Here is a 22,795-nt window from a genome sequence, read left to right as displayed (position 1 = left end):
GATGGCGGCAGCGGCGGCGGCGGCGGCGGCTTTGGGGGCGCGGGGCCGCCGGAGGGGGAGGGAACGCCGGAGCCCGTGAGTCGCCCGCAGCCCAGTGGAGGCGGCGGCCGAGACCCCGCGCGCGAAGGTCTCTCGGCCGGGCCGGCCGCCGCCGCAGCGAGCGAGCTAGTGAGCGCCGGGCGGGGAGCCCCGAGGCCGGAGCCGAGAAGGGAGGAATGTGACCGGGGGTCGGCAGGGGCTCGGGAGTACGCGAGCGCGGGGATGGGGCAGCAGGTGGGCCGCGTCGGGGAGGCGCCCGGGCTCCAGCAGCCGCAGCCCCGCGGGAGCCGCGGGAGCAGCGCCGCCAGGCCGGCCGGCCGCAGGCGGGACCCGGCGGGGCGCACGGAGGAGGCCGGCTTCAATATCTTCACCCAGCATGGTGAGTGAGGGAGGGGGCAAGCGGGCGGGGGTGGGGGCGGGGGCGGGAGGGAAGCCGGGCCGGGACCCCGGGCGTGGGCCTCCTGTGGGAGGCAGCCCCGAGGACCGCGGGCGACCCTACGACGAGGAGGAGGAGGAGGAGGAGGAAGGGGCAGGGGGGAGGGGACGAGGTAGGCAGGAGAACGCATGAGTTCTACCCCAGAGGATGGACAGATGGACTCCTAATCCAAGGGAGACAAACGAGGTCAGCAGATGAAACAAACGTAGGTGTCAGAAAAATGGGGGGGGGTCCTTCTGGGGGAGGGGAAGCTGCATCAGAAAGTCACCCAAGTCCGTAAGCCTCCAGGAATCATCATCTTAGAGACCACCCCCCAATTTACCCTGGTTTTATTTTGTTTGCATCACCCTGCGAGCTTCTTGAGAGTAGGGGCTGTTCGGTTTTTGTCTGTATCTCCAAGCACTCTGCACGTAGTAGGCGCTGAACCCATAATATGTAGTCTGGGAAATGGAGACGTAGAGGAAAAGAGGCACATGCATTTTGAGGGTTGAGAGGTGCAGAAGGACTTGAGAGGAAAGGCTTCGGAGACTTGAGGGGAGAGAGGAGAAGTAGGGAGTATGTTCTGAGAAGGCTTCATTGAGGGGCAGAGAGATGAAGTGTGGCTTGTTAATGGCCAAGAATATCTGGTGATGGTGATGGGTTTTTGTTTTGTTTTGTTTTTTGCAGGGCAATGAGGGTTAAGTGACTTGCCCAGGGTCACACAGCTAGTAAGTGTCAAGTGTCTGAGGCCGGATTTGAACTCAGGTACTCCTGAATCCAGGGCCGGTGCTTTATCCACTGCACCACCTAGCTGCCCCGTGATGGGTTTTTGAATGAGAAAGGGTATGTGGCTGGTATCTGGTGCTACCATACAGGGTTTACAGCCGTACTGATCTTTCCAGAGTGGACATTTGATAAAGGTGTAGTAAGAGCTAGTTTCTGTGGAGCTAATTCGATAATGGAGGAAAGTGTGAATAAACAATTCTTAGGAAGATGCTTATCGAAGTACTTTTGTGAGTGTGTCCTAAGGTTCTGCCCTGGGTAGTTTTCTCGAAATGGTCTCATTGGTTTGATGTTCATGACAGTGACTTCCAGGCTGATAAATCCAGCCCTAGTTTCTCTCCTGAGCTCCAGTCAAGCATTGCCAACTGCCCATTGGACATTGCCCACTGGATGTTTGAAGGCATCTTAAAATCTATCATTCCGGAAGCATTTAATGAACACCTGCACTGGTGAGAAAAAACCAAAATCAGTCCTGTTCTTCCTTTCATGGGGATTCCACTCTATAGGGGAATACAATGTATAACATATTTACATTTATATCTACGTAAGATAGATAGACAGACACCCAAAGGTAATTTTGGTGGGGAAGTACTAGGAACTGGAGGACTGTGCAAAAGTCTTTTTTTTTTTTTTAATCAAAACATGCCCTTTTCCCAACTTCTTTACAGGTTACCATCATCCTTCCAATCATTCAGGTTCACAACCCTAAGAGTCATTGCTTCCCCTTTATTCCTCTCCCCTTCCCATTTAATCAGTTGCCAGGCTTTGTTCTTTGTTACTTTAACCTCAGATTTTTTTCACATGCAACCCCTTCACACCATTCATACAACTACTGTAATTTAGGCTCTTATCTCTTCTTGCCTAGACTATTGCTACAGCTTCCTAATTGGTCTCACCAATTCATTCATACTCTGCAGAGCTGCCAAAGTGATTTTGGAAACACAGGTTAGACCATGTTACTACCCACTTCAACAAGCTCGCTCCAATGGCTCCCTATTTCATCTTAGGTAAAATATAATATCTAACATTTAAAGTCTTTCATCTGGTCCCAATCTGTCTTTACTGGCTTCCTATACATTATTCTCCTTCACACATTCTACATTCTAGCCAAAAGGCTTTATTTGCTACCTTGTTTGTGACCTTTTATCAGCTTTTACTCAGACTAACCCTCATGCCTCTAATGTACTTCTTCCTTATATCTGCTTCTTGGAATCCCCAAGCAGCTCTCTTTAACATTTAACTCAAGTGCCGACAATTGCAGGAAGCCTTTCCTGATCATTTATTCCCTTCCCACAAGTATGAGTGCCTATATTATTTCCTTATATATTATATTTATGTAGTATGTAGCACATATCAGGTACTTAATGAATTATTGTCTATTGAAAAGTAGATCTAACCTAAAATATGATTCCTTCCCCTTAAGGAATTTACAGTCTGGGGAGATAAGAGTAATACATGTGAAACAGTTAAAGAATAATTTAACACTTTTTAGAGATGGGATAGTAATAAATGCTTGGAGTAGTCAGAGAAAGTAGGACTTTATTTGGGCTTTGAAGGGGACAGAAAGGAGGAGTCATTTTAGTTGAGAGTAAGGGGGATACTAAAGGATTTGAGGATGAATATAGTGTTTGTGGGACAGTGAGGGTGAGGAGTTTGTTTTGAGTGTTACTGGAGAATAGGGATAATTAGCTAGTGTGCAAACATTATACAAAACCTTGAAAGCCAGGTTAGAGGAGTTTTGAATTGATCTGGTCACAAAAAAAGAACATTTGAACATTTTGGAGTCAAGGACTGGCATGATGATGATTGGGTAAAAAACCACTTAGTAAGCTCTTACTACCAGTGAAGACAAATACAGAGTTAATGCCATAGATGCATTCAAGGAGTTCTTACTGTAGTTGGAGGAAACAACACATATAGGAGATTTCATATGTAAGTTGGAAAGGCCTGTTGTGGTCCTTAGGTTTCAGCAGTGAAGCAAATGGCCATACACCTTCCTTGATAGTATTTTCATTGACAAAACTTAATATGTTTTTTTGATGTTGAGCCATTTAACAGTCCCAAGGACTTGGGGAGAATTCTGTTTTTCCTGGTTCTCTCTAGCTGCGGTTGCTGAGAAAGCAGAGGCTGAAGGACCCAAAGAAGCAATTGCTGAGTTACTTTTCTATACAGATTAATTCCCTAGGTGATGGCTGTAAGAGCTAGGTTAGAAGCCAGAGCTGTGATTGGGGGGGGGGGGCACAGCTGTTTACCAATTCTTTTTAGTACAAAGTCTCTCTAGGGTCTGAAGGAAGGTGATGGTTGAAGCAACAGCTGTAAACATTCTCTTAGAATTTGTGACAGAGGAAGGGAAGGTCATACATTCAGATAATCACTTCAGGTTTTTTGGTTTTTGAATGACAGTTTTCACACGGTATAGATTTATAGATTAATTTATTCAGTGGAAGTTAACTTTGAAAGGTTGGGATGCTCTCAGAACTAAAATAGCAGTTCCCAGTTATATAGTACTTTACAGTTTACAAGCTCCTTCCTCACAACTTGATTGAGTAGGTAGGGCAAAACCTTGTTCATCAAATAATAAGGAATATTAGTCTAGCAACACTACATAGAATGGATTGGAATTGGGGAAAATTAGAAGATTATTGCAGTAATATAAGTATGAAATTACTAGGGCTTGGCCTGGCTTGGTGGCAATGAGATGGAAGGGAAGAAGTATGAAAGATGTATTAAGGAAGAAGAGTTGGGATTTGGTAATTGCCTATAGAAGCTGAAAATAAAGATCAGTCCAACCTGATTGTAAAGTTTCAAGTCTGAGTGACTAGAATAGTTTTGCCATTCTTAATTACAAGTGGCTTAACAGTCGTTTACTGAGCACCTAATTTTGAGAGAGGCATGATGACGTTCAGTACTAAGGGATTTGTATAAAGACTTGTAAAACATCTCTGCCTTCAAGGATTTTATAATCTAGTAGGGAAGATAAGATATTCTCAAATAACTGTAACAGAAAGACTGTGATAAGTGCATGACTGCTATTTGCCATAGTGCTATGTAACTTTTGAGAATGGAGAGATACTAACTATCCTAGAAGTTGCAAGCAGATCCTTGAGGGGAAAGGGAAGGGGAACAAGCATTTATTAAATACCTACTATGTCCTGGGTGATATGCTAAGTGCTTTACAGATGTTACCTCTCTAAAGGGAAGAGAAGTGTTTTGTGGTCATTGCTAATTCAAAAAGAGTAGCAGATATGGAAGCCAGTAAAGACGGAGTGAGCCTTTATTTAGAAAGCTGAGCATTTCACGAGCTCTTCTTTCAGGTTCTGAATTATTCTGATGTACTTCCTGATGCTTTAGGAAAAGTAGTTAAACATTAGTTAACATTTAATTTATAGACCTGGAACCTATGAAGAAAACATCTGAAACTCTTACTGCTATTTGGAGTTAGAAATGTGTAGATAGGAATCTACATATGTATCATCTAGCTTTTATTCTAGCTTCAAATAACAATCTTAATCAGCTGCATTCTCTAGTAATACCCAAACTCTTTACCATAGTTGGAGACTCCTGCTTCTTGTCCCACAAACACTACATTCATCCTGTCACAAGCCCCCCTCCCCAGCCTTGTCTAAAATGCCTTCCGTCTCCTTCAAAGCCTGACTAAAGTACTAACCTTCTGGCTACTCCAAGTTATATACACACACATTATAAAGTTTACATATAATGTAAATTATATGTACACATGGGTATGCATACATACATTATACATGTGTGTATACATGTAAACATGCATTATATGAATAGCTTCAGAGGTAGTAGTTAGATCTTAGTCTACTGGGTTAACCAGAAGTAACCAGGAAAAATTGACAATATATGGCAGTGATAATGACAGCCAGTTACTATTTTGTGTTTCTTTACTTTGTTTCACACACCATATGCATTGCTATTAGGGTAAATTCGTTTACATTAAAATCCTCTGATGCTTCATTGTGACTTGGCATTCTCTGGGTTCTTGAAGGTTATAAGAGTAGAAATTAAGGTCTGGCAGATGCTCCAGGCTGGAAAGTCTGGGAATATGGGACCTATAATAGATTGTGTATCTCTTTTCCAACTTAGCTAAGTTTGCATAGGTTCATTATCTTAGGTTGGCAATAGGCCAGTACCATTTTGGGGACACAACAAGTTTTAACCATCATTTTAGAAGCCACAGGCAGGTGATCAGCATTGGTGGATGAATTGCAGGTGTTTGAGGTAGTCAAGTGTGCTTCCTGATTTTTGTCTTTCATCCAAAATGGCAATTCTTTTAATGTGGAAGACCAGAACAGTAACTTAAAATTGTAGAATTTTAGAGCTAGAACATATCTTGGACTTCATCTAGTCCAGTCTCTTACAGGATGTTTATACAGCTAGGTGGTGGTATAGCTTCTGCTGAAATTCTGTCTTGTTGCTTGTCACTTGCCCTGTCAGTGCCTTCTGTGAACATCCTGTGTTGTAAATGATTTTTGGTGTTGAAGAGGTAAGAATACCACATGGATTCTCTGATCTTTTATTACTGATGAAATTTTGTGGCTAAATGTGTGTGGTAGCATATTATCTTCTTTAATTTGAGGCAGTGGGTTGGAGATAGAGAGCTGGCTTCATAGTTAGGAGGTTCTATGTTCATGCCCTCCCCTGACACATACTGCCTGTGTGACCCTGGGCTGGTCACTAAGACTCTCAGTGTTTCTGGCAGCTCTCAGAGACTGAGAAGTTGCCGAAAAGATACTGACTTGCATTGGTAGAATGAATTCCAGGTCTGGGTGTTCCCTGTACCAATGAAATCACAGCTCTTGTCCCTGTCTGTAAAATTAATATTGAACATGTTAAAATAGTTCCATAATTTAGCTTCAACTTCCATTACAAATATTGCTGTTAACCTTTTCTTTTCACTATTTATAGTAGGCATATCAAATTAAGATGTAGTGATGATAGACTTTTAAAAAAAGTCCAACTTATCAAAATAAACTTCTTGCTGAATTATAGTTGTTTTTCCTCATTTCGAATCTTGACTCAGTTTTTATCTTTACACTGTTTTTTGAATGAAAGATGGAGTGTTTGAATGGAAAATTGTAATAGTAATGATGGTGAACATTTTTGTAGCTCTTTAAGGTTTCCAAAATGCTTTACATATATTCTCTTATGAGATTTTCAGAACAATCTTGGTGGGTGAGTACTATTATTATTCCCATTTTATATATGAGAAACTGAGTCTGAGAAAAGTGATTATCTAGACTCACATAACCAGTATGGGTCAGCGACAGACTTGAATCTAGGTTTTCCTTTCTCCAAACCTGATGCTCTATGCACTGTTGCCACACTGCTCCCAGTACAAATGCAACAATATTTTTAGGTAGTTTTCAGTTTTAATGACGTATAATGCTTTAAGGAACAAATCTCCAGAGAGCTAAATTTCTCTGTATGAAGTCATCTGGGTTTCTTTGTTTAAATAATAATAATAATAATAATAATAATAATAAACTTCATGAATCATGAGTAAGAATCATCTGCATTTCTAGCTACATGACATTGTTAAATTGTCTTTTGGTCATGTCTTACTTTCAGTGACCCCTTTTGGGGTTTTCTTGGCAGAGATATTGGGGTGGTTTGCCATTTCCTTCTCCATCTCATTTTACAAATGAGGAACCAAGGCAAACAAGGCTAAGTGACTTGCACAGGGTCACACAGCTTTAAGTGTCTGAGGCCACCTATGTTCCCCATATTATATGACAATACTGCACTGTATTTGTATTGTAAACATTGTATCATACACAAATACAAATTTGTGTATATATTTCACATAAATTGTGTAACATTTAAGTTTGTCTTTTGCTATTCCAAGTTCCAAGTTTCAATTTTTGTAGCCTTTGTCCACATTGTAATGGAACAAGCATTCTTCAAAGTCTTGAAGCGTTCCTTCTTTCTTTACCTGTCAAAATGGGGGGAAATTGGATATTATTTTTGTTTAATTTATGGCAGACTTACGACCACTAAAGGGAATTATTTTTGTAAATATGTTATCTCTATTGGTGTTTGTGGCCTCTTATCTATAATTGTAGAGTGAAGGGCTTTTTCATTTAGGACATTTGAGCCTCAAGACATTTTAGCCTTGAGGAGGCAGGTAGGGAGTTATTTTGTTTATTTGTTTATGAGTATGAAAGGGAAAGGGGGGGGGGGTTAGAAAGAGCAGCTCCTGATTTTTTAACCAGGCTTCTTTGGTTGTCTCTGAAGGGAAAACAGATCGTCATCGTCTTCTTTTTTTTTAAAGTGACATACTGGGAAGTGGGACTAAACTGTATTATGGCTTCCTTCATGCTGATGATGGTCTCTTAATCTTTTGGGGAAGACAAAGCAAGAGTTCTGTTGCTGAAGAAATCAAGGCCCTTGAAGGCCTAGGTGAGATGAGTTGTAGAGGGAGGGGGAGCCTGGGATCCTTGATCATCAATTTCTTCCAGAACTTAGAGCTGGTCTTTACCCTAGCAGTTTTCCAAAAGTCACTGAAATCAATAATATGTTAAATATGAGGATCTGGAATGTATGAATATTTGATTCCATATTTCTAGTATCTTTGTGTATAAAGATGCTGCTGCTACTCTGATGTACTTCTTGAGTCTAGTATTGTAATCCAGGTTGAGACCATTCTTTTTCAGAAAATTAAACCTTGGCATCATAGGCATTGTGCTTTAGAGCAAGAGATCAAATGGTTACAAGCTGAATCTTCATTTAGAAATTCAGCTAATTAATATGTTATATCCTAGACTAATGGTTCTCAATTCTTTATTGAAAAATATTTAAATAGTTTCATTTTCATTGGTTGGTCACACTTTACTTCTTGCTGTTATTTTACGAATAGAATTGAAATTCCTTAATAAAGTCTTAATAGAAGCTTACCATATTGAAATCATTGCACTAATTCATGCTGCCTTAGAAAATGGTGGGTAAAAAATGTTTTGATTGCAGTGTTCTTTTAAAAATGTAAACAGTTGGCTTGTCTAGTTATATCAGTGGAAACACTTTAGAAATCTATATGCTGATATAATTATGCATATCAGTGTACTGATTGTATAGTTATTTTTCTAATATCTTCTCTCCTTTATTAGACTGTAAACTTCTGGAAGGTAGGAGCTCTAGCTTATACAAATTTCTGTGTTTCCAAAGTACCTAGTTAGCACTATGCTTGGTATGTACCAGAAAGTCTGCAAATGTTTGTTGAATGAGCGTTTGCTTTTAAAGAAATATTCTTGGTAGTTTTGATAGATTTTGAAATTGAAATTTGAATGTTTTTATCACAGCTTTAATTGCAAAGATATCTTTATACAAAATGATAATAATGATTAATATATAATAAAATATTACCTAATAGTCAAATGTTTATCTGTCCTTAACTGTCCTTATCAGTGAAAGAGCTTATCAGTTGGGTTGGGTTTTCCTTTGAAGATAGTCTTTGGTAACATTTTAAGATAATGTTAACAATGTTAGAAGCTGATGTACTTTAAAAAGTTTGTCTCAGAACTTTTAAAGTAGTTAAATATCACTTGAAACTGTAGGTGATCTTTTTGTTTGGGGGTGGGTGATAGGTAATTTTGCAGGGTTTTTTTAATCATAGCATTCCAGAAATTGTGAACTTTCTTTAACGTTTATACCAAGCATATGTGTGTTATTTGGGATTTCTATTCAGTTACATGGCTATTACTGTATGGTGTCTAATCAGATTTACATGAACATATTAATTTTGCAGGTAAAGAGCCAGTCTTTTGAGTTCCTGATTGCTGTTAAATTAACTTTCTATGTTTGCATGTCAGATATCAGTGATTCTTGTGGTAACCCTTAGTTTACTGGTTACTGAATCTTTGTAGTCTGTGAATGTTAATTGCCAACAGTGAACTAATTAGAACATGCCTCTCTATTTTATTAGGTTGGTCATCTAAATAAAAACAGAGGGAATACAGTCTCAAATGTAATGTGCTGCCAGATGTAGGGATTTAAACCCTCAATCTGAGATTCTTCCGACTTGGTTCTTCTTCTGGTTCCTGCTGAAATAGTGCTTAAGTCTGCAGAGCCGCCTCCGTAGTGAATGATGCCAGTATATTGGCTTTTGATCCAGCAGAACACAAAGCTCAGCAGGACTAGGCCACTTGTGTTCCTGGTTTGCTTTCCAGGGAGGAGGAGCTTAGGAACCTTCTACTTTGTATGTCAAGGTCAAGTAAAAACATTCAGAGGCTTAATACAATGTATATACTAGTGAAGTTCTGTTAACTTGCTCCTTTAATATGTCAGGTCTGGCAAATTGGAATGAATGAAGGTTAATTTTGCCTCTAGCATTTTGTGACCACAAAGAAGCATTGAGTAAACATATTTCTAAAAACAAAACAAAACAAAATAATAAAAGATAGCTTTAGAAACACTGCAACCATCCGTGCATTATGGAGAACAAAGTTGATTCTTAAAGATTTTGTTGGTTTGTTGGAGTTATTTTCTGTCGAGGCTTTTATTCTCTTAAGCCTAAGATATTTCTTTAAAAAAGAAGAAGACGACGGACGGACGACAATCCCAAAGTAAAGGATGAACATGCAAATTGAACTCAAAACATTGGCCTGTTACCACTGCTCATTCTGCTTGCTGTTCCTTGGTATTGTATTCAGGGTGAGACATTCCATTTATCATTAGACTTTGAGTTTTAGCTATTAATAATTGTGATTAGTACTTTGGTTAGTTACTTGTTTACTGTTCTTTACTACATCCTAAGTATTTGTGACTCAAATGTAAATTGATTAAAGAAATACCGTTGATGTATTTGAATAAGACATGTTTTGAAACTGAAAAATTTTGAATCGTTTATCAATACATTTTGACTTAGGGTGCAGAAAAAAAAAGTCATTATTATTGGTTTTCCAAAAGGATAAAATGTACTGATGATTTAAACTGGTTTGTATCACTTGTTTCAGTCACTTAAAGTTCAATAAACTAGTTACATGAAGGAACATAGGAGTGGGAATCATGATACTTGAATTTGAATTTAGCCTTGCTACTGCTGAGCTGGATGACCAGAGGTGGTTCATGTCTTTGGGCCTCAGTTTTTTCATCTTTAAAGTAAGGGCCTTAGACTAGATGATCTTCAACAGTCTATGAATCTGTAATTGTAGCTTTAGCCTTTGTATGGACATTGCCTTGACATTGATTGATTTAGTGTCATTTCTTAGCTTTCTGATCAAGATCTACAGCATTGATTTGAGACCATTAGACTTAAGACCATTTGGCTAGAAATGTGAGTTCAGATTTTGGCAGCTATAAACATGTTTTTGTTTTTGTTTCTTTGGGTTTTTTTTTTTTTTGGTGGTTCGGTGAGGGTTAAGTGACTTGCCCAAGGTCAAGTGTCTGAGGTTAGATTTGAACTAAAGTCCTCCTGAATCCAAGGCTGGTGCTTTATCCACTTCGACACCTAGCTGTCCCCGAGCTATAAACTTTTTAATGGATTGGTACAAGAACTAATTTTAACCTGATGGAGTTGTGTTGCTGGAGAAATCAAGGCTCTTGAAGTCCAGGTGGGTGTAGTTGCTGAGGAAGGAAGAACCTGGGGTCCTTGATCATCAGTTTCTTCTAGGACCTAGAGCTGACCCAGGACCACATTTTCTCTAGAGTGCAGTACACTTGTGTTCAGCTTTTGGATCAGCATGTACTTACAGCTTTGCCGACAGCTCATTGACTTACTTGTAAGTCCAAATTCACAGTGTCAAATGATGACTAATATAAAACTGATATTAACTTTGTGGATGCTTCTTGGAACTCATCATTATAAAATATTCTTAGTTATAAAACCTTATTTTCAACCAGCTTACCAGATTCTTAGGGAGAAAGAACATTGACCAACAAAGGTGATTATTCTATTTACCTTAAAACTCAGGTTATCATAGTAATACAGCCAAATTTGTGCTGTTTAGGCATACTCTGCCTGGTGGTGTTCATTGGTTCTGTGAAAAAGTGATGCTTAGATAAAACAATGAAGGAACAGTGCCAAAGGAACATTATTTTAGCCATTCCATAAGTAATATGGTAATGATAAGCAGACTGAGATTGTATCTGGGATAGAGTCACTGATCTTTTTTGGATGATAAGATCAGTGATAAATCAATTGTACTTTTATGATCTTATGATAAGGTTGGGTTAAAAATGCATTATTGATATTATTGCAAAATGATTTTGGTCAAGTCAGTTAGGTTCCAAATTTCTGAAGAGCTCAAAGTATCTTGCTTGTCTTTCTGTGGGGTAATTAAAGAAAAGTATGCTTTTCTACATTTTAAAATTAAGAATGTTAACAGAAATTAGATTGCAGAGGTTTAAGGAGGAGAGGAGAGTCACTGAAGGTAGTGAATATTGACAGCTTGTTCTAGTAGTCTGGCTGTGAAAAGGAGAGATATAGGAAGTTAATTTGTGGGAGTGGGAGGGGCAGGATAAAAAGGGCCAAGTGAGGATTTTTTGTTTGTTTTTGGTGAGGCAATTGGGGTTAAGTGACTTGCCTAGGGTCACACAGCTAGTAATTGTTAAGTGTCTGAGGCCGGATTTGAACTCAGGTCCTCCTGAATTCAGGGCCCGTGCTCTATCCACTGTGCCACTTAGCTTCCCCGAGGATTTTTTTAATTGGTAGTGGAGACCTGACTGGTTTGTAGCCAGAAGGAAATGAATTGGTAGATGGACAGAGGGAGTGATTGGGAATGGGATGAATGATAAAAATAGGAAGGTTGGCTTTGGTGGAAAAGGACCACCTTTCCACCAGAGATTGGAGTAAAGGAGGATAAATTGGAGGATGAGTTATAGAAAAGGGGGAAAGAGGGGTTTGCATTATGGAAGAGGAGTTTACTGGGGAATTGCCTCTATTTTTTCAGTAAACTTGAGGATAGATGAGAAGGTTTGGAACCATAGAGCTATGAGGATCATAATAGAGATCAGTTATGGAAGAGTTAAAGAATTGCCTCTACGAAGTGAGGGCCTAGTTGAGATTAGGTAGCAGACTGTGGACCCAGTCAGCCTTAGTTGCTTTGCTGGTGATTTGAGTGCGGAGTGCTACATTCCAGATTATAAGTGATCTTGGATAAATCGATTCTTGCCTTCTACTTAGTTTTGGATGCAATGAGACTGATATTTACTAACATATAGGTATTAAATAAATGACTTAGTATAATATTAGGTGGTGTGTTGTGTGTATTTTTTTTTAATAGGACTTATCTAGCTTTGAACTACACTGTCTGTTACCTTGGGTAGATCATATAACCTCTTGGAACCCTCATCGGTAAAATGAGGGTACTTACCTCACATGATGGTAGTTCTGAAAGTGACATGTAAATAATATAGTGATATATAGAAAAGTGAGTCATTGTCAGTCATTGAGCATTTATTAAGGATTGGCCACATATCAAGCGTTGTCTTAAAAACTGGTGATAAAAAGAAAGGCAAAAAAGAAAAAACACACAGCAAAACCAGTTCTTGCTTTCAAAGAGGATACATTCTAGTGGGGGGAGACAGCTGATGATAATATCTAAGTTTATACAAGATATATACAGAGTAATATACAGAAGGTAACATCAAAGGGGAAGGCATTAGCAGCCAGGAGAGAGGACAAAGGCCCTCTGCAGAAGGTGAGTTTTGAGTTAGGTCTTGAGGGAAGCCAGGGAAACGAGACAAGTGAGGAGACATTCTAGGCATGAGTGCAGTTTGAAGGCACAAGGAGATGGAGTGACATTTTCAGAGAATTGCAAGTTGGCCAGTATAGTTATATTGTAGAGTATGTGGAAGAGTAAGTGTAAGAAGATTACAAAGTTAGGAAGGGGCCAAGGGATTCAGATATTTAAATGCCAAACAGAGGACTTTATATTTGACCTTTCCAGGAATAGGGAAGTAGTGGAGCTCTTTGAGGCAGGGTCTTATGAAGTTAGACATTTTTAAAAAATCATCTTGGCAACTGGGTGGTGGATGTCTTGTAGTGGGCAAAACTTAAGGCAGAAAGACCAGTTAGAACGCTGTTTCAGCAGTCCAGGAAAAGGGTGATGAGGGCCTGAACTAGGGTCCTGGCTATATGAGTAGAGAAAGCAGGATGTTTATAAGTGATACTTTTAAGGTAGAAATTACTAGATTTGGCAGCGGATTGGATATGTGGGGTTAGAGTGAGAAATTGACTGACATTGAGTTATTGGGAAGGATGGTAGTATCCTTGATGGTAGAAGGTTGGGGGGGTTGGAGGTTAGTTTTTTGGAGAAAGATAATGAATTCTCTCTCTCTCTCTCTCTCTTTCTCTCTTTTTAAAATTTTTGTTTTTTTAGTGAGGTAATTGGGATTAAGTGCCTTGCCCAGGGTCACACAGCTAGTAAGGGTTAAGTGTCTAAGGCCAGATTTGAACTCAGGTCCTCCTGACTCCAGGGCTGGTGCTCTATCCACTGCACCACCTAGCTGCCTCTATGAATTCTCTTTTGAATTTACTGAGTTTGAGATGTCCAAGAGACTGTAGTATAGGAAAGAGAGGCTAGGCTGGAGATAAAGATCTGAGAATCATTTGCATAGAGCTGATGAGATCCCTGGTAAAAGAGGAGGGGGTCAAGGACCGAGCTGTAGGGGATACTTATGATTAGAGGGTGTGACATGGATGAAGAACCAGCAAAGGAGAATGGGGAGTAGTTAGACAGATTGGAGAAGAATCAAGAGAATGTGGTGTAATAGAATTCTAGAGAAGAAAGAGCATCCAGGAGAAGAGTCAAGTGGCATGCTGCAAGGGTCATAGAAGACCAAGATCGAGAAGTGGCCAGTAGATAGGCAATTAAGAGATCTTGGTAACTTTGCGAGACCTCTTTTAGTTGAATGATGATGTCAGAAACCAGACTAGAGGGTTTAGAAGAGAGTGAAAGAGGTTGGAGGCACCCAGTGTTAGGTGGCTTTCTCATGGAGTTCCATCACAAAAGGAAAGAGAGAGATGGGATGATAGCAAGAAAGATAAGATCAGATGAGGGTTTGGGTTTTTTTAAGGATGGGTAAGAGATAGGCATGTTTGTATGCAGCAAGGAAGGAACCAGTACATTAGGAGAGATTGAAGATGTGGGGATGAATGTGGGGACAATTTGCTTGAGAACCTGGGTTGGAATAGGATTAAGGATACAAATGGGGAGGTTTTTCTTGGCAGGGAGAAGGGCCACCATACTTAAGTTAAAAATATATTTTGTATGGGGCAGCTAGGTGGCACAGTGGATAAAGCACTGGCCTTGGATTCAGGAGGACCTGAGTTCAAATCCAGCCTCAGGCACTTCACACTTAACTAGCTGTGTGACCCTGGGCAAGTCACTTAACCCTCCTTTCCCTGCAAAAAACCAAAACACACACACACACACACACACAGATACATTTTGTAACAGGAAGCAGTTATGAAAAGAATATTGGATTTGGACTCAGTATAACTGTGATCACATCCTATATTCTGCCTATTTGCTATGTGATCTTGGACATGATCATTTTACTGTTCTGTGCCTCAGTTTCTTCATCTGTAAAATGGAAATAATACTAATACCTGTACTTAATACTTCACAAGGTTGTGAGGTCTGAGGAGATAATGTACATAAGGTACTTTATAAGCCAAGAAAAATACTAGATTTATTTCTCTTCTGCAATTTGGGTTTCTTCTTTAAGTTGACTGTAGTAAAGCGGAATTTACCACTAAACTAAAAACATGTGTTTAACATAGTAATAGCTAATAGTAGCCAGCTTTTATAGAGTGCTTTAAGGCTTGCAAAGCACTGGACATAATTTAGCTTTCAGTGTTGTGCTTTGAGTTGGGGCCATTACATGGTAGCCAAATAAATGCTACTAGTGTGTAAGATTAGGATTTGTAGGATTTTCCAATCAACTCCTTACTTTTAGGAGACACATGGAGAAGAAATGATAAGCAGAACAATATTGTGCTTATTTTAAAACTTGACATTCAAATGCCATGAGTTACATTATCATCATGAACAACAAATTAATAACCTAGTTACCAATGCAGTTAATGTCTGCCCATTTTGATAGCATAGGCTGCATTCAGTTTAGATTCATAGAATTTAGAGCTGTAAGTCACCTAGTCCAACACCCTGATTTTACAGTTGAGGAATCTAAAATCAGAGACATTAAATAACTTGTTCAAGATCAGATAGTCAGCTGGAGGCCGCAGAGTGATCAGAGCCTGTCTCCTCATCTAGTTAATGGTGGTTTTTTTCCATCATACTATATTGACATAGTTTATGAAGTTGGTTTGGAAACTTTAAAATTTGAAGAAAGTGAAATATTTTTGAGAACATACATCTTTAATGTCTACAAATTTGCCACCATTTTAATGATTTTTGAATCATTCTTTAAAGACTTAGGGAAGGAACATGGTACTATGGAAAGAATTGTATTCTGGGAGTCAGAAGCCTTGGTTTTAGTCCAAACTCTGTCAGTCATTTATTATTTGACGAGTCATTACCTTTTTTTTTTTTTTTAAGATCCCAGTGTTTTGGGTTTTTTAGATCCTCATCAGTTAAATTAGTATTTCTGACAGTAATTTAACGGCTGAGGAAAGTATGGCCCCAAATCAGAAGAATCTCATAGGTCATTTTTTCAAATACCCTTTGTTTATGAATGGGGATTAGTCAGTGGGATTCCTTCCTGCCCTTTCTAGATGTAATAGGTTAGCCCTGAGTTGCTATGAGAAGTGGGTTTTAAAATTCTTTGGTTAAACATACAGAATGAATTTTACTTCCTATGATTAACTTCTTACCCAAGTGTATACAGTCATAAAAATGATTGTTTGAAAACAGTCCTTATAAGAAAACCCCTCACCTTTCCTGTTTTGATCATAAATTACTTAGGAGTCTTCTAATCATCTTGATATTACAAACAACTCAATTTCTTGCTCAACTAAGTTTATTGTTGCCTGGTAAAGAATGAAACACTCTTATCTGTTCATCTGATGATTTAAGTGGAACATCCACTCAGACAACAGTATATTTGTTGTCAAGATTTACTTTATGGGTGGTCTGTTTTAGGATGCAACGTCAAGAATGGTGTCTAGGGGCAGCTAGGTGGCGCAGTGTATAAAGCACTGGCCCTGGATTCAGGAGTACCTGAGTTCAAATTTGGCCTCAGACACTTGACACTTACTAGCTGTGTGACCCTGGGCAAGTCACTTAACCCCAATTGCCTCACCAAAAAAAAAAAAAGAGAGAGAATGGTGTCTGAAAGAAGGGCCTTCTTATATCAATATAGTCTTTCCTTTAGGGGAGTTAATGGATAAGGTAGTTTTTTTTAAAGAAACCACCAAGTATAGTTCTGTCTAGTCTAGAATCCTTTTACCGTGTTAACCCTGTTAATCTTCACTTTGAGGTAGATGGTAACTACCTTCAGTTTGAATTGAACTGAAGAAGTCTTTTTTTTAATCGTTACCTACAGTATTTCCTATTAAAGGTGTTGTTTGTTTGTAGTCTTTGTAATAGGATGATGGAGGATATTGATTGGTACGCATGGATTGGCCATTCCAGGTCATAGGCTCATAGACTTAAGGCTGGAAATGACCTCAGAGGTCATCTTATAGATGAGGAGTCTGATTCCCAGAGAGCTTAAGTTACTTGCCCAAGCAGGTAATGACAGAACCAGGATTTATCACTGGTGTGTGAGAGATCACTTTACAGATATTAAACTATTATCCTTTTTTCTTTTGTGATCATTAAACTGTTTTTCTGTCTTGCCTTATACACCTAAAATTTCTCTTCTCTGAGCTCTAGTTTTCTCATTTTGGGTTAAATTTATTACAAGGATTGGTGCGATTTAAACTAATAATCAGAAGGACTTGGATATCTTTGTCTCTACACTAAGGCCTCACTGCAGTGTGGAAACAGTCTGGGCTTTGGAAGACAATACTAGTAGAGTGGAATCTGTCACATTGGAAAAGCTTTGACTTTGGGTCTAGTGAAATCTGTGTGTGTGTGTGTGTGTGTGTGTGTGTGTGTGTGTACTCACATATCATTTTTATCCATCTGTATCTATCTGTCTATGTTGTTGTGCAGGGACTAGCCTAACTAATTTAGAAAGGTTCATCACCAGGTTGACCTGATGGATTGTAAAACTTTGGCTGTGAAAGTTATCAAGGATTATTCACAGAAGTCAGAGAGGACTTATGATTGCCATTATTGTAGAGAGTAACCATACTGATGAAATTGCAGTTTCTTAAGTATTCAAGTATGATCATGATAAATAATTTTTTGAATCGAAGTAGATTTATAGTATTTCTTTAAAAGAAATGTGCTTTTTCCTTTTTTTACATATTTATATATTATTTTTATATCACCTTCATTTCTGAATCTATCCCTTTCTTCTACCCTACCCAATGATCTATCTCTTGTAAAAAAGAATTAAAAATAAAGGAGAGGGAATTAGTTCAACATGAGCCTGATAATTTATATGTAATATTTTACGCCAGCTACCTCTCCAAAAAAAGGAGGGAGGTTGGATTTGATCATCTCTTTGGGGCCAATCTTGGGCATTATAATACTAAGCTTTTGATTTGTTTTAACCTATATTTTTATTTATTTATTTTGGTGAGACAGGGTTAAGTGACTTGCCCAGGGTCACACAGCTAATAAGTGTCAAGTGTCTGAGGTTGGATTTGAACTCAGGTCCTCCTGAATCCAGGGCCAGTGCTTTATCCACTGCACCACCTAGCTGCCCCTTTAACCTATATTTTTAAACAATGGCTTATGAATGAATGAGTGAAGCATTTGTTAAGTGGTTATTGTGAAAAGAACTGTACTAAGTGCCAGGGATACAAATAGAAAAGTAAGATATTCCTTGTATTTCCGAAGGTCACATTCTGGTAGAGGTGACAACACAAGACAGGTTTTTGCTTCAAGTCTGATGAAAAAGGGCCTGTGGTCCTTAGGGTACAACCACAAAGCAGATGGTAATGTCTCTCCTTTAATGTCTTTTCCACTGGTAAAATGAAATCAGTTCTTGTGGGTGGGGGGTGGGAATGGAGGGGAGAAGAGAAGTTGGAACTCAAAGTTTTAAAAAAATTGATGTTAAAATTTTGTTTTTACATATATTTTGGAAAATAAAATTCTATTAAAGAAAAAAAATCAATGGAAAAAAATGAAATCAGTTTCTGATGTTGGACCATTTGACAGTGCCAAGGACTTTGGTGATAAGAACTTTCTTTTTTTTTTTTTTTTTTTGGTGAGGCAATTGGGGTTAAGTGACTTGCCCAGGGTCACACAGCTAGTTAAGTGTTAAGTGTCTGAGGCTGGATTTTAACTCAGGTACTCCTGACTCCAGGGCCAGTGCTCTATCCATTGCGCCACCTAGCTGTCCCGATAAGAACTTTCTTATCTGGGACTTCAGTAGCTGGGGCACTGGTATTAACTGTCACCAGGCTGTATCTTCACAGGGGCTGCTTCCCAGGATGATGTTATTTCTTTTCATGCACTTTATATTTGTGCTATACACATATGTGTATTATACACACTTATACATATATGTTTATGTATATACTAGTTTCTTCCATTCAAATGTAAACTACTTGCTAGTAGGAATTGTTTCCATCTTTTTTCTTGTATCCCCTGCACCTGACACAGTACCTGGCACAGAGGAGCTTGATAAATTCTTGTTGATTGAATTTCATAGTTAAAATTGAAAGCTGATTATTTTATTCACCAAAACTAATTGAAATACTTCAGTCAAGGAGCATTTTTTAAGTGCTTACTTAATGCACCAAGCAGTATGCTAAACTCTGGGAGAATCAAAGACAAAAATAAAACAACCCTTGTTCTCCAGGATCTATATCTGAAATCACTGGGCTTGACTGCTGATTCATACAAAATGGAAAGAAACAACTGAAATCTACCTGCAGGGAAAGGGGGTGAAAATGGTGGTGGCTGGTTATTGCTTTCTCATAGTTTCCTCTCCATCATCCTTTCTCCCTTCCCTTGCTGGGTCTCCAAATCTAGCCCTACTCAAAAAGATTATTTCCCAGACCTTTGGAATACTCTCTTCAAAAACTTTTCTCTTCTTTCAACTTCTTCTTCTATTACTTTTATCTGAAGATTTTTCAGTACTACAGAATCTTTGCATTGGAAGGATTGTCAGAGGCATCTAACTCCAATGGAATAAGAACCCCATTTATGACAAGGATATTTTTATTTAAATGTTTTTTAAAATTATTTTCCCCCAATTATCAAGCATTTCTTTTTTCCTCTTTTTTCTCCTCCCCAAAAAAACAAAACAAAACTCTTGTGCCATATACATAACCAGCAAAACAAACTCCATGTTGTCCACATCCAAAACTGTGTGTTTTATTCTGCACATTTATCACCTTTTGTCAGGTGGTGTAGCAGTCTTTATTTTTTTGGTCCTCTGGAATTGTGATTGATTATTTTGTTGATCAGAATTCTTAAAGTCTTTAATTTTTTTTCCTTTTTGCAATGTTGATTATAATATAAATTGGTCTCTGGTTCTGCTCATTTCACTGTGTATTAAGTCATACAAATCTTCCCAGGTTTCTGTAAAACCATCCCTTCATTTTTTCTTATTAATCTTTAGTTTCCATTTCTGTCACTATGAAAAAAAAGCTGCTATAAATATTTTTGTACATATATGTCCTTTTCTTCTTTCTCTGATCTTTTTGGAGTGTAAGTCAGTGGTTACACACAGTTTAGTAACTTTTTGGGGGGCGTGGGGGGAACACAATGAGGGTTAAGTGACTTGTCCAGAGTCACACAGCTAGTAAGTGTCAAGTGTTTGATGTCAAATTTGAACTCAGGTCCTCCTGAATACAGGGCCGATGCTTTATCCACTGCGCCATCTAGCTGCCCCGTTTAATAACATTTTAGGCACAGAGTGGCTTCCTGATGTCAAAGCTACACAAAAAATATCCATTTTCCTATTTTCCTTTAGCCTCTCCCACATTTATCATTTTCCTTTTTTGTCTGCTTTGTCAATCTGAAAGGTATGAGGTGGGACCTCAGAATTGTTTTAATTTATATTTTTCTAATTACTAATGAGTTGGAGCACTGTTTCATAGGGCTGTAGATAGCCTACATATCTTCCCTTGAGCATTGTCAGTTTATATCCTTTGACCATTTTCCAATTGGCAAATGGTTCTTATTCTTTTAAATTTGTAATGGTTCTTATTCTTTTAAATTTGTATCAGTTCCTTATATATCTTGGAAATGAGATCTTTATCAGAGGAACTTGCTGCAAAGATTTTTTTCTAGTTACCAATTTCTATTTTAATTTTAACTCCACATTTGTGCAAAAAAATTTAATTTAATTTGATCAAAATTGTCCTTTTTATCTTATATGATATTTTCTATCCTAGAAGATAAAATGTATGCTTTTGATTACATAAAATTTAAAAGTTTTTGCACAAATCCAGCACAGCTAAGATTAGAAGGGAAACAGTTAACTGGGAAAAACTCTTTGCAGTGACTTTCTGTCTGTAACATTTAGTTCAATTAAATGAACATTTATCAAGTGCCTATAATGTGTTGGGTATACAAAACCAAAAATGAAAAATAGTCCTTGCTCTCAAGGACATTATATACCATTGTAAAGTAATACATATATACAGTTAAGTAAATACAAGGTAATTTGAAAAAGAAGAGAGCTTTAAAATAGGAAGGTCACGAAGTACCACCTAGTAGGGAAGGTGTGTGAGCTGACCCTGACAGGTTCTAAAAAGCACCTTGGGAGTTCTGAAAGGCAGAAGTGAGGAGGTAGTGCATTTTGGGCATGGAGGATGGCCTCTGCAAAGGTATGGAGGTAAGAGGCGCAAGGATGAATTTGGGGGACAGCTATGTGGCGCAGTGGATAAAGCACTGGCCCTGGATTCAGGAGGACTTGAGTTCAAATTTGGCTTCAGACACTTGACACTTACTAGCTGTGTGACTCTGGGCAAGTCACTTAATACTTCATTCCCCCCCCCCCAAAAAAAAAAGATGAATTTGAAGAAGAGCAATAGTTTGAGTAGAAGTTGATTATGTGGAGGGAAATAATATGAAATGAGGTTAAAAGGAATGAGTTACAAATTGTAGAGGATCTAGAATGCCAAAATGAATTTTGTCCTTTATCCTAGATATTTGTTCTAGTCAGATTGCCTTACTTTCTGATCCTGAAAGTCAGTGTTCTACCTTCCACTTTCCTGCCTTCGTCTAGATTATCCCCTTTACCTCAGTTAAACTCCCTTTGATCCTAGAATGCAGGAATCCTTTTATGATCCCCCTAATTTGTTAATGCTTTCACTCATTTCTACTTGCCTTGTATTTGCTTGGCTGTGAACTTTTTGTCACTGAGGACCATTTTTTTTTTTAAACTTTGCCTCAGTAGCACTTTGCAGTGTACTTTCCACATAGGAGGTACTTAATAAGCGTTTGAATAAATGAAAATCATGCCAAGCTAGTTAAGAACAAGTCACATATAGAAAGTGTGGTGCGCTTGGGTAGAATCAGAACACTTGGGTTTCCCAGAACTGACTTTTCCTAGTTACAGTAGTGTGAGTAAATCCCAACTTCTTTGAGACACCATTTCCTCATTTGTAAAATAGGGATCATAATGCTTGCAATTACCTCCCTTACTGGGTGGTTGTTGGGAAAGTGCTTTGTAAACCATAAGATAGTGTATAAATGGGAGCTATTATTAACCACATTTCCTTTTTGGACCTTATTGTTAGATTTGTAAATAAGGGGAAATGTTGTACATAGAGTATGACTGAATTTCAACAAGGCATATGATGGGTTTCTTAAGATGTCTTTGTAGACAAGGATAGAAGGATATGGGGTGGGTAATGATAGGTAGATTCAGAATTGACTGAACACCTGGGCCCCCAAAACATTATAGAATGGTGGATTCATGTCAGCCTGGATAGGAGTGTTTATAGTGCTATGTAGGATGTGTCCTTTTATTTTCATTAGTTATTTGGATAAAGGCTTTGGTGACATGACAAATTTGAACATTACATGATGCTGGTAGGGACAGCAGAATTAGGATCCCAGAATATCTGTAGGCTAGAACAATGGGGTAATTCTTTTTTTTTTTTTGGTAATTGTAATAAGATACTCCCCCCTTTTCCCTTTTTATATTGTAGTTAATGTTTTATAACAAAAATATACTTTTTAAGAGTCTAGCTCCACTTCCATATTTCATCCCATTGTCTATCTGGTCTCTGTCACTGTCTCTCACACTCACACACACACACACACACACACACACACACAACCTTGCTCTGACCCCTGGCCTCCATCTCCTGTTATGCCTTTACCCCAAGGGAAGGAAGGCTGTTAGAGGCCAGTCGGGTGACTTCCATCTGTGTGCTAGCACAAGGCAACTTCCACCTCCTACTGCCAGCCTGATTTCCCAACACGGATGTGGAAAACCTCCAGTGCAAAGAGGAGCAACCTTCCCTTTGACCTTAGGCCTTCCATCTCCTTCTTTGCCTGTGTCTTAAGGCAAGAGGAAGAAGAAAGTTGGTTGGGAACAAGACTTTCATCT

The 22,795-nt window shown here is 38.7% G+C and overlaps 1 protein-coding gene across 2 annotated transcripts in view; it reads left to right on the top strand.

The window, feature by feature from the left end:
- ABL2 (ABL proto-oncogene 2, non-receptor tyrosine kinase) overlaps window positions 1-22,795 on the top strand; it is a 97,748-nt gene continuing 74,953 nt past the window's right edge. The window contains exon 1 of one of the 2 annotated variants that reach the window (XM_044001239.1): window positions 1-418. In XM_044001239.1, coding sequence (XP_043857174.1) covers window positions 262-418 — 157 coding nt within the window. In that variant the 5' untranslated portion in view covers window positions 1-261. Of the gene's footprint in view, window positions 419-2,166; window positions 2,245-22,795 lie in introns of those variants that run through there. The other variant, XM_044001241.1, reaches the window with a different exon arrangement.

This window comes from Dromiciops gliroides, chromosome 4 (genome assembly GCF_019393635.1).
Source record: "Dromiciops gliroides isolate mDroGli1 chromosome 4, mDroGli1.pri, whole genome shotgun sequence".
NCBI classification, from domain to species: domain Eukaryota; kingdom Metazoa; phylum Chordata; class Mammalia; order Microbiotheria; family Microbiotheriidae; genus Dromiciops; species Dromiciops gliroides.
This window is presented reverse-complemented; position numbering and strand designations above follow the sequence as displayed.